Source organism: Mustela nivalis (assembly GCF_964662115.1).
Source record: "Mustela nivalis genome assembly, chromosome: 6".
Lineage (NCBI taxonomy): Eukaryota > Metazoa > Chordata > Mammalia > Carnivora > Mustelidae > Mustela > Mustela nivalis.
Window position 1 is genome coordinate 95325636 of NC_139025.1, and position 12613 is coordinate 95338248.

Here is a 12613-nt window from a genome sequence, read left to right on the forward strand (position 1 = left end):
TAGTCTGACCTGTAGAAGTGATAGAGACAGTAAAAACCACAGAAATATTTACAATATTTTGCTTCTTCCTGATAAAGTGATAAATGTTTCTTTTCCTCAATACAGGCTTGTGATATTACTATCCTTCCTTCAGAATCATGAGTTGTTTTTTCCTCTTCATCTCTTTCCTCCCTTATTTACTCAGTAAACATTTATTTTGCACATATTATTGTCTGTCTTCTAGGAGACAGAAAAAAGATGATAAAAATGTAGAGTACCTGTTCTTTGGAGCTTATGTCAAATATATTTTGTTCAAAGTAACTTCAAACAACACATTCGTGGCCCCAAAATTTCTACATAAAGGGAATTTAGGAGCTTAAATCTGATTGGAAGAGAGCTAAGGAGATGTACCTTGGAACCTCATTTGCATAGAAAGGAAACTGTTTTTATTTAGATTGTATGCTTATTTGTGGCAACTTCATGGAGAGCTGATTCAGAACATGGAGTGATGTTAGCATCCCTCCATGTATATCATGGTGCTTCCACTGACACAGTAACAAGAGCATATGACAAATCAAAACAAACTCTATTCTTGTCATTTAAGACATGATTACACTCAGTTGGAAAAATATAAGGAAAGGCTTTTGAAAAGAGAGATGGACCTTAGCAAAAGAGCAGCGATGAAGGCAGAACTTAATAGCACATAATAATAATGTGAAAAGATTTAGATACAAATGTTATGTTTAGAGCAAAGTTCAAAAAAGTGGAAATGAGAGTACTTGTAGAGGAATGGTGAAATAACAATTTTTAAAGATGGGCTGTGTGGCAGACTGCCAGTCTAGTTCAAGCTTAATTTACTAGTCAGTGGAAAACAACTGGAGCTAGTCTAGTAGAAGAGTAAAAGATCAAAGGTTTATGGATGCTACATTGCAAGACAATTTCTCAATTAAAGGGTAATGAATTTAGCAGGAAACTATTAGAAACCTATTTTGGCAGTCCAAGGAAAAAGAATGAAGAGTCTAACCTAGGGTAATGTAGAAGCAAAGAGATACCAGGAATGGAGTCAAGAGATATGCAGTGGTAGAAACATAAACTCATGGTCTTTAAAATCAGCAGAGGCAATTAAATGCTGCACAAGGAGCCAAGAAGACACAGAAAAGAGAGCCCACGCATTCCATTTGCCACAGTCATACTCTTCAACTCTCTTCTGTTTATCCTTGACTATTATATTTCTATTATTCTACATATTATTATTATTATATTAACTAAATTAGCTTCCACTTACAAAGTTTTCCCCTCCTATAAGCCACACACAATGGGTGTTGATTTGCTGTGTTGTTACCTGTGTGAAAGAGAACAGTAAACAAGGGAGTCATCTAAATTATTGCCAAAGTGTTAAAGAAAAATGTTCCCATTTTCCTATCACCTAAGTACACAGTTTTTTTTTAATATGACCTGCAAAGACAAGATGATAATTTGACAAAAACATTTCCCTAATCCCATTTCTAATATGGTTTATATAATAGAAATGGTATTTGTAAAGGGAAATAGTCATGAAATTTTTTTGCTCCTTTTTCCTATCAATATATAAAACAAAATGGACACTGTGACATGGGAAAGAAGTCATTGTTCCATGTGCCCAGTCCTACTTATCCCAATGCAGCCTGGGAGTCAGAGGTGCCAGCTCCTTGGTAGAATACTTTTTGGTTCCTTTCTTTACAAAGACCCCTTTCAGGTTGTACTCAGAGAATAGAACAAGAAACAAATCTCTCCCTACCCCATTACTTATTCCTTCCAGACTCTGAAGCCTGTCTCCAAAGACCTCAACCCCAGGAGGCAAAGGAGGCAATTAATGTGATCATACAGACCAGGGCATGTTTCATTTTCAGTCATTATCATATTGAACACGAAAACTACATGAATGTGCAAACACTAATATGTACAATCCACACACACATATATATACATGAACGCACATACACATACATATTCCAAACTATCACAGTATTATTCCTTCCAGAGTTCCCTCTCCTAAACGTAATAAATTACTTATTAGCTAACAAACCTTTTGACATGAGAGGCACCATTACTGTCAAGCTTTGTTAGACCTAGAGTCTCCCATTCCTGTTGTTCAAATGGAAGCATCCACTATATCCAGAATGAGCCTATTCTTTTTTTTTTTAAAGATTTTATTCATTTATTTGACAGACAGAGATCACAAGCAAGCAGAGAGGCAGGCAGAGAGAGAGGAGGAAGCAGGCTCCCTGCTGAGCAGAGAGCCTGATGCGGGGCTCGATCCCAGGACTCTGAGATCATGACCTGAGCAGCGGCTTAACCCACTGAGCCACCCAGGCACCCCCAGAATGAGCCTATTCTTAAAATATCCACAGAACTACCAATCCCCATTCTTTTCAAACTCCTTAATTCCACATGTAGATCAAATAGAATGGATGTTGGCCAACTAAGAAGTTAAGACACGAATTGTATAATGAAGACAAATTCATTTCCTCTTCTTCAAATCAAGGATATATTTTTTTCTAAGCCTTCCTTGTAGATAGGTGTGCTCATGTGACTACTCCCTAGTCAGCAGAATGTAATTAAACTGATCTGCAACATTTTAACCTCTACCCAGGCATGGTACTTGATGATCTCTGATATAATTAAGCATGTTGATTTAGGAAGCTGACTTTTGAAAATAATGAAGCCAAGGATGGAAAACAAGCCTGAGTTCCAGAATCATCATTCAAAAAACAGTTGCCTATCAATCAGGAACTCCCATTTAGGCTTTAACTAAGCAGTAAATGCCTTTAATATTTGACCCACCAGGAAAAAAAAAAAATGTGACTAATTGAATCAAAGGTATGAAGAAAACAATCTGTGGGTGACTATATTAAAATGTATGTATTTGTGGGCTTATTCCCTTTAGTTTTCTAACTCTAAAATGGCACAGAAAAACGTTAAAAACAATGTTTATGGAAGAAAAATTCTGAGAAATAAAAATAGGGGTCATAGAGTGAGTGCATTTTAAATTCAGGCCAATGCAGCCACATTTCCCTTCATAGACCTTTCAGAGCTTTCTTTATCACTGTTACTTTTCTGTCTATCCTTAGCAGGAAGGCCCAGCTTTTCATACTGTGCTGTTGGTCTAGTTCTGTAAACTAGATACAAGAACACTACTTTATGCCTCAATTATGATGATGTATGTTGGTGTCAATGGAAAGAACATGGAATATATTCCTTTTTTAAATTTATTTATTTATTTTCAGCATAACAGTATTCATTATTTTTTCACCACACCCAGTGCTCCATGCAATCCGTGCCCTCTATAATACCCACCACCTGGTACCCCAGCCTCCCATACCCCGCCACTTCAAACCCCTCAGATTGTTTTTCAGAGTCCAAGGTGACCCAATGTCTAACCTTCAAACCTAAAATCTACATCTCCAAGAACACAAAGCTAATGACCACAATAAATAAAAATCTACAGAATTGTCTTAACTATCCACAAGCCATTATAGAACCAACCTAGCTCTCTTGCTGTCTTAATAGCACATATGAGGGATACAGGATTGTTTAGAACTCAATAGATCTGTTACTAAACCAGGTTATTACCCTTAGAATTCCTACACATTTAACAAATCACACATCTGTTGAAGAATTTTCATAATCTTTTTTTAATTTGTTTTTTATTTTCAGCATAACAGTATTCATTATTTTTGCACCAGTACTCCATGCAATCCGTGCCCTCTATAATACCCACCACCTGGTACCCCGACCTCCTACTCCCTGCCCCTTCAAAACCCTCAGATTGTTTTTCAGAGTCCATAGTCTCTCATGGTTCACCTCCCCTTCCAATTTCCCCCAACTCCCTTTTCCTCTCTATCTCCGCATGTCCTCCATGCTATTTGTTATGCTCCACAAATAAGTGAAACCATATGATAATTGACTCTCCCTGCTTGACTTATGGGTTTCCTATTTGTAGCACATGGCTTTTTAACCTCTTTACACAGAGTAGTTTTCGGTGGCTCATAAGAGCTGTATGACCCTTAACACAGACTTTGTCATACATTCTATATGCAAGAGCAAAAAGCCTCCATGGAAATATGCTACAAATAGAGGGCTTGAGGAAATGTGAATGAGAAGGTGTTATTACTATCACTGTCATTACTTCTAATTTGTTCTTAGACGCCAATATGTGGTTGAAGCCAAGGAATTATTCTACTGTTTGGAGTCTACGGTGAATGAAAGGTTCAGAACTTCCATTTGGGCATGATCAATTATGAAATATGATTTTGATCGAACAGTTATCCAACTGAAATATTAAGCTACTAAACTTAAATTGGCAATATTAGTGTAAAACAGAGGTCCAAACTTGACTCTTTAAGACTCTGAGATATCAGCTGTTTTCAAGAGGAATCATACAATTCTCAAAAGATTGAGTCAATGAGGTTTTAATTTGAATCTCCCTGATGGCTAGTGATGCTGAACATTTTTTCATGTGTCTGATAGCCATTGTATGTCTTCATTGGAGAAGTGTCTGTTCATATCTTCTGCCCATTTTTTGATATGATTATCTGTTTTGTGTGTGTTGAGTTTGAGGAATTCTTTATAGATCCTGGATATCAACCTTTTTTCTGTACTGTCATTTGCAAATATCTTCTCCCATTCCATGGGTTGCCTCTTTGTTTTCTTGACTGTTTCCTTTGCTGTGCAGAAACTTTTGATCTTGATGAAGTCCCAAAAGTTTATTTTCGCTTTTCTTTCCTTGGCCTTTGAAGACATATCTCGAAAGAAGTTGCTGTGGCTGATATTGAAGTGGTTACTGCCTATGTTCTCCTCTAGGACTCTGATGGATTCCTGTCTCACGTTGAGCTCTTTTATCCATTTTGAGTTTATCTTTATGTACAGTGTAAGAGAATGGTCGAGTTTCATTCTTCTAAATAAGCTGTCCAGTTTTCACAAAACCATTTATTGAAGAGACTGTCTTTTTTCCACTGTATATTTTTTCCTGTTTTGTTGAAGATTATTTGCCCATAGAGTTGAGGGTCCATATATGGGCTCTATACTCTGTTCCATTGGTCTATGTGTCTGTTTTTATGCCAGTACCATGCTGTCTTGGTGATCACAGCTTTGTAGTAAAGCATGAAATCAGGTAACATGATGCTGCCAGTTTTTCAACATTTCCTTAGAGATTCAGGGTCTCTTCTGATTCCATACAATTTTTTGGATTATTTGCTCCAGCTTTTTGAAAAATACTTCTGGAATTTTGATTGGAATGGCGTTAAAAGTATAAATTGCTCTAGGCAGTATAGACATTTTAACAATGTTGATTCTTCTGAACCATAAGCATGGAATGGTCTTCCATCTTTTTGTGTCTTCTTCAATTTCTTTCATGAGTGTTCTGTAGTTCCTCGAGTACAGATCCTTTATCTCTTTGGTTAGGATTATTCCCAGGTATCTTATGGTTCTTGATGCTGTAGTAAATGGAAACAATTCTCTAATTTCCCTTTCTGTATTGTCATTGTTAGTGTATAAGAGAGCCACTGATTTCTGTACATTGACTTTGTATCCTGCCACGTTGCTGAATTGCTGTATGAGTTCTAGTAGTTTGGGGGTGGAGTCTTTTGGGTTTCCCATATATAGAATCATGTCATCTGCAAAGAGAGAGAGTTTGACTTCTTCATTGCCAATTTGGATACCTTTTATTTCTCTTTGTTGTCTGATTGCTGTTGCTAGGACTTCTAATACTATGTTGAACAAGAGTGGTGAGAGTGGGCATCCTTGTCTTGTTCCTGATCTCAACGGGAAGGCTGCAAGCTTTTTCCCATTGAGGATGATATTTGCTGTGGGTCTTTCATAGATATATTTTATGAAGTTCAGGAATGTTCCCTCTATCCCTATACTTTGATGCATTTTAATCAGGAATGGATGCTGGATTTTGTCAAATGCTTTTTCTGCATCGATTGAGAGGACCATGTGGTTCTTCTCTCTTCTCATATTAATTTGTTCTATCACATTGATTGATTTGCAAATGTTGAACCATCCTTGTAGCCCAGGGATGAATCCCACCTGGTCATGGTGGATAATCTTTTTAATATGCTGTTGTATCCTGTTTGCTAGGATCTTGTTGAGAATCTTAGCATCCATATTCATCAGTGATATTGGCCTGAAATTCTCCTTTTTGGGAGGGTCTTTGCCAGGTTTGGGGATCAGAGTAATGCTGGCTTTATAGAAAGAGTCTGGAAGTTTTCCTTCTGCTTCAATTTTTTGAAGATATGAACAGACACTTCTCCAATGAAGACATACAGATGGCTATCAGACACATGAAAAAATGTTCTTCATCACTAGTCCTCAGGGAGATTCAAATTAAAACCACATTGAGATATCACCTTACACCAGTTAAATGGCCAAAATTAGCAAGACAGGAAACAACATGTGTTGGAGAGGATGTGGAGAAAGGGGACCCCTCTTACACTGTTGGTGGGAATGCAAGTTGGTGCAGCCACTTTGGAGAACAGTGTGGAGAAATTAAAAATAGAGCTTCCCTATGACCCTGCAATTGCACTTCTGGGGATTTACCCCAAAGATACAGATGTAGTTAAAAGAAGGACCATCTGTACCCCAATGTTTATAGCAGCAATGGCCATGGTTGCCAAACTGTGGAAAGAACCAAGATGTCATTCAACGGACGAATGGATAAGGAAGATGTGGTCCATATACACTATGGAGTATTATGCCTCCATCAGAAAGGATGAATACCCAACTTTTGTAGCAACATGGATGGGACTAGAAGAGATTATGCTGAGTGAAATAAGTTAGGCAGAGAGAGTCAATTATCATATGGTTTCACTTATTTGTGGAGCATAGCAAATAGCATGGAGAACATGGGGAGTTAGAGAGGAGAAGGGTGTTGGGGGAAATTGGAAGGGGAGGTGAACCATGAGAGACTGTGGACTCTGAAAAACAATCTGAGAGTTTTGAAGAGGCAGGGGGGTGGGAGGTTGGCGTACCAGGTGGTGGGTATTAGAGAGGGCACAAATGCATGGAGCACTGGGTGTGGTGCAAAAATGATGAATACTGTTATGCTGAAAATAAATTAAAAATAAATTTAAATTAAAACAATGAATACTGTTATGCTGAAAATAAATTTTAAAAAATATCATGAAAAAAAAGATTGAGTCAATACCATTAATCTGAATTCATCTTCTTCTTAAAATTAATTGGATCATAACCCTTGGGGGGGGGTGTGCTTTGGTGAGTGCTGTGGGGTATGTGGACCTGGCGATTCATGGACCTGTACCCCTGGGGATAAAAATATGTTTATAAAAAATAAAAAATTTAAAAAAAACACACATTACCTCCAACATACACATTAATCACGGGGATAGCTTTCATTGTTAGAAAGCACAATACTTATTGAGTGTCAAGTTCTACAACGTTTTTCATAAAATCGTTTGTGCTAAAAAAAAAATTAATTGGATCACCTACATTTGATGAGAGAAGGAGCTATCCTACAGCACTGAATGACACAGAATCTAAATAAAGAGGCCAAATTTTTCAAAAATTCAAATATGATCTTGTCATTTCCTTGTTTTCAATCCTTAAATATTCCCTTCTCCCCTACAGAATCAAGTTCACCTCGTTGTTGTCTCTAAGTTCCTGCCTCCCTAAGTACATCTCCTTTCAGAACATCCCCTCCCATTCACTCTACACTCAGTCATACATATTGTATATGCTACTCCTTCCATTTGTAATGTCACCATACTCCCTCCTCCTTTCCTTCTATCTAGAAAACTTCCAACCTGTCACTCAAGACTCAGCTGACTTATCAGCTTCTCTGTGAACCCCTCCTTAACCTTAACCCATACTTAGTCCAACAATCTTCTTTGCTCCTCTTGCCCCCTCTGTATTCCTCCCTTTTTTCTTTTCTTTTCTTTTTTTTTTTTTTTTTTTTTTGATCGTTAATAGATCTGTGCCCATAGAAGTCAAGAATTCCTCAGGAACAAGGATCCTAGCATCTCTATATCATCAATACCAAGTATGCTGCTTGGAACATGACTAGAGTTTAAACTCTTACAGGAGGGTTCCTCTTTCCCTGCATCCTTGCAAACATGTGTTGTTTCCTGACTTGTTCATTTTAGCCATTCTGACTGGTGTGAGGTGGTATCTCATTGTGGTTTTGATTTGTATTTCCCCAATGGCAAGTGATGTGGAGCACTTTTTCGTGTGTTTGTGGGCCATTTGGATGTCTTCTTTGCAGAAATGTCTGTTCATGTCTTCTGCCCATTTCTTGATTGGATTATTTGTTCTTTGGGTGTTGAGTTTGATAAGTTCTTTATAGATTTTGGACACTAGCCCTTTATCTGATAGGTCATTAGCAAATATCTTCTCCCATTCTGTCAGTAGTCTTTTGGTTTTGTTGACTATTCCTTTGCTGTGCAGAAGCTTTTTATCTTAAAGCCCAAGAGTTCATTTTTGCCTTTGTTTCTCTTGCCTTTGCAGACATGTCTAGCAAAAAGTTGCTGTGATCGAGGTCAAAGAAGTTGCTGCCGGAGTTCCCCTCTAGGACTGTGATGGATTCCTGTCTCACATTGAGGTCTTTCATCCATTTTGAGTCTATTTTTTGTGTGGTATAAGGAAATGGTCCAGTTTCATTCTTCTACATATGACTGTCCAGTTTTCCCAACATCATTTGTTGAAGAGCCTATCTCTCTTCTATTGGATACTCTTTCCTGCTTTGTGAAATATTAGAAGAAGAAGAAGAAGAAGAAGAAGAAGAAGAAGAAGAAGAAGAAGAAGAAGAAGAAGAAGAAGAAAAAGAAGGAAGAAGGAAGAAGGAAGAAGGAAGAAGGAAGAAGAAGAAGGAGAAGAAGGAGAAGAGGGAGAAGAGGGAGAAGAGGGAGAAGAAGAAGAAGAAGAATCTTTTGCAGGCCCCAGAGTTCCATGTTTAAGACCACATATCCTCTGGCCTGTGCACCACCTTCAACAAGATTGGAGAGGAACACCAAAGCTCTGCTGTCTCCTAGTAAATTTACCTTCCTCTCCCTCTCCATCAACATTTCTATACCAGCTGCTGTGGATAGAAAGCATCAGTAAAAAATACGCTCCACTCCTTTTCCCAAAATGGCCCTGCTCTGTCTCCACTGATAACAAAAAAAGAGTCTTCCTTATCTCTTTTGTTGCTTCCAGATTTTTAATGCTCCCTCCTCTCTAAAAGCTGTTTTAAAGTTCAATCTCCACAAAAAAATAATAAAATAAAATAAATTTTAAAAATTTGAATCTCCCTTTAGAAGAAGAGCTGTCCCACTCTCATTACCAAGGAGGACATAAGAAGCTATAGAGCTGCACTGTTATGGTAACCACTAGTTACCTGTAGCTACTGACACTCAAAATGTGACTGGTCCAAACTGAGATGTACTGTAAGTATAAAATTCAGCCCAGTTTTCAAAACTTAGAATAAAATCTCAATATAAAATATCTGGTTAATAACTTTATATTGATTATTGTTAAAAATAGAACAGGAGAGGCTCTGCTGTGATACCTAAAAAGTGGACAACACCAGGCAGCCTCAGAACAAGTTTTTTCATGTGCCAAGAGTTTGCATATCTCAGACGGTCTTAATCTTACATCCCAGAACAAAAATTATTCCTCTTTTTAATTTTATACATAATGATAGTGCAATTTCTAACAATCATGTGCACTAGGATGGAAGAAATTCCCTGAGGTGGCAGTCAGCTTTTGGAGGAAGGGGAGTGGCTTCCTCCTTGAGACCACTTTGTGTGTCCTCAAAGAGCAAAGCAAAGGGACACCTGGGAAGGCAGAGCACTGCTGCAGTTGAGGAGTGAAGTATTCATGACTTGAAGGGAAAGATCCTACCCCATCTGTAGTTTAAATTACTGAGGAAAAGCTATAACAACAATATCACAGAGGAAAAGAAAACACACACAGAGACAAGACTGCAGCAGCAAGGGTTCCTGGAAATGTTAACATGATAACAATCCAATAAAAAACAACCAACATTGGTAATGTGCTTTATATTTGAAAACTAGTTTTAATTATGGTAAGACACACATAAAACGACATTCAACAAATCTTAACAATTTTGTAAGTGTACAGTTCCGTGGCATTAAGTACATTGACATTGTTGAGCCATCATTACCACCATCCATCTCCAGAACACCTTCATCCTCCAAAACAGACAATGTGTATCCATTGAGGGGTAATGCCCCCTGGCAGTCACCATTCTGCTTTCTGTGTCTGTGAATTATAGGATTCTAGGAACTTTACAAAACTGCAATGATACAGTATTTGTGGTTTTGTGACAAGCTGGTTCATCCATGTTTCAGAATTTCCATTCTAGTAAGACTGGGTAATTACATTGTATGTATACATCATACTTTGTTGATTACATTGTATGTATACATCACATTTTGTTGATCTGTTCACCTGTTGATGCATATTTGAACCACTTTCATCTTTTGATTGTACTTTGCACTTTATAAATACTTTTATATATGACTGCTTATTGATCCACATCAAAAAAAACCCCAAATGCCCTTTTTAAAAACTAGGAATGAAAGTTTTGATTTGCTGAGATGGAATCAGAACACAATCCTTGTCAATTTTTTTCTAACAAAGCATTGTTATCATTTTCATAATACAAGTAAACATAGGTGGATAGGGCAGAAATAATTCTTGTTTTGATTTGCAGCTACATAGATTTCTTTCAAGAATCAAAACATTTTTTCCTTAAAAAGAGGCCATTTTTTCCTTTAAATAAATATCATGGGATGATCATTTAAAAGTTTATAAAAACAAAACTGCTGAAGGTCATAACTTGACAACAATAGCTAATGATAATAAATTTTGATATAATTGATAATAGTATATCAATTACATTATATAATATATATTGAGTGCCAGGCACTATTTTAAAGGCTTCCATATATTAACTCATTTATTTCTAAACACTCTATGATGCAGACCTGATTACTAATATCGTCTCTAGTTAAAACTGGGAAAGCAGACAAATAGCAATTTAAGTAACTTACCCATAGTTAATCAATATGGAATCGAGAGAAGCTTTGAATTTTAAGAATTCTCATGTGGACTTATTTATTCTAAATCTAGTACATTTTCTTACTTTTAAGTATAATTTTTCTAGATTCTATACAACAGGAATCAAAAGGAATTTTATCTCACCACACAATCTCCCATTCAGAAATTATTTCTAAACTTTACACATAACTTTCCTGAGGGCAATCTTCATCTCCTTATTCCTGAGGCTGTAGATCAGAGGATTTAAAAGTGGAGTTGCAATTGAATAGAACATTGTCAAGAACTTCTGCATACCAGGCTGATTGGCTGCCCCTGGGCTTACATACATCACCATAATTGAGCCATAAAATAGGAACACAACTATCAGGTGGGAAGCACATGTGGAGAAGGCTTTTTTCCTACTTGAACTTTTGGGAACCTGAACCACAGCTCGAAGGACCAGTATGTAGGACACAAGGATGTAGAACAAAGTGATAAATGTTATTACAGCACTGAAAATGCTACAAGTCAGCATTGTCTTAGGGACAGGTACACATGATATGGCCAACATTGCCCCAAGATCACAGAGGTAGTGATCAATGACATTTGAACCACAAAACGGAACTTGGGAGATAAGGGTGGCTGGAGTCACCAACCAGAGGAACCCACCCACCCAGCAAGCAGACACAAGGGTTCCGCAGATTTTCCTGGTCATTATGGTAAGGTAATGCAGTGGATGGCAGATGGCAACATACCTATCAAATGCCATGAGGGCCAGGAAGAAAAGTTCTGTGGCACAAAGAGAGAGGAAGATGTAGAACTGTAAGATGCAGCCATTATAGGAGATGGTCTTGGTCTTGGATAGGAAGTTGAACAACATGTTGGGCACATTGGAATTGATGTAGCAGATCTCCAGGAAAGAGAAGTTGGACAATAAAGTATACATAGGAGTGTGGAGTTGCTGGTTCCACCATACAGCACAGATAATAGCACTGTTGCCCAACAAAGTCAAGATGTAGATGATGGAGAACAAAACAAAAAGGAGAATTTCCACCTCTTGACTACATAGGAAACCCAGGAGAATGAATTCATGAATGACAGCAGTGTCATTTTTGTTAGGCAAAATATGCATTTCTAACTTAACATGTACAGAGACATAATCAGAACTACATATTAAGAGTCTCCTATTTTATTCAGCCCTCCTTAATACCTAATTTCTCATCAGAATTGGGTGGTATTATAAGTAGATAACAAAATTAGTCAACATGAAGAATTGTTTTCAAAATAGCTCTGTTGGAAGACAAATAGAAAAACACCACTAGTAACATTACTTTAAGTATTACTTTAACTATTTTCTCCAAAGCTTTTTCTTCTTATTTTAGCCTATGAGAAAAAGAGATAGAAATGAATCATTATACACCTTAAATGCTCACCTTTAACTCTAGTACAGCTAATAAGTTTCAGGAAGGAGTTTACACCCTTAAACAGCACTAAAATACTTTATTGCCTAAAATATGACTTCACTCAGCATCACAAGGTCCACAAATTTCACTATTTAACTACATTATTATTGTAGAAGCTTAGCAGAGCATAATAA

At 37.3% G+C, this 12613-nt stretch overlaps 1 protein-coding gene across 1 annotated transcript; it reads right to left on the reverse strand.

The window, feature by feature from the left end:
* Positions 1 to 11209: 11209 nt before the first annotated feature.
* On the reverse strand, positions 11210 to 12148 carry LOC309867744 (olfactory receptor 11G2-like; the record flags this gene model as incomplete). The annotated part of the gene is made up of 1 exon (XM_082736814.1): positions 11210 to 12148. One exon carries the CDS (start codon positions 12146 to 12148, stop codon positions 11210 to 11212), a length of 939 nt encoding a protein of 312 aa, XP_082592940.1.
* Positions 12149 to 12613: the final 465 nt, after the last annotated feature.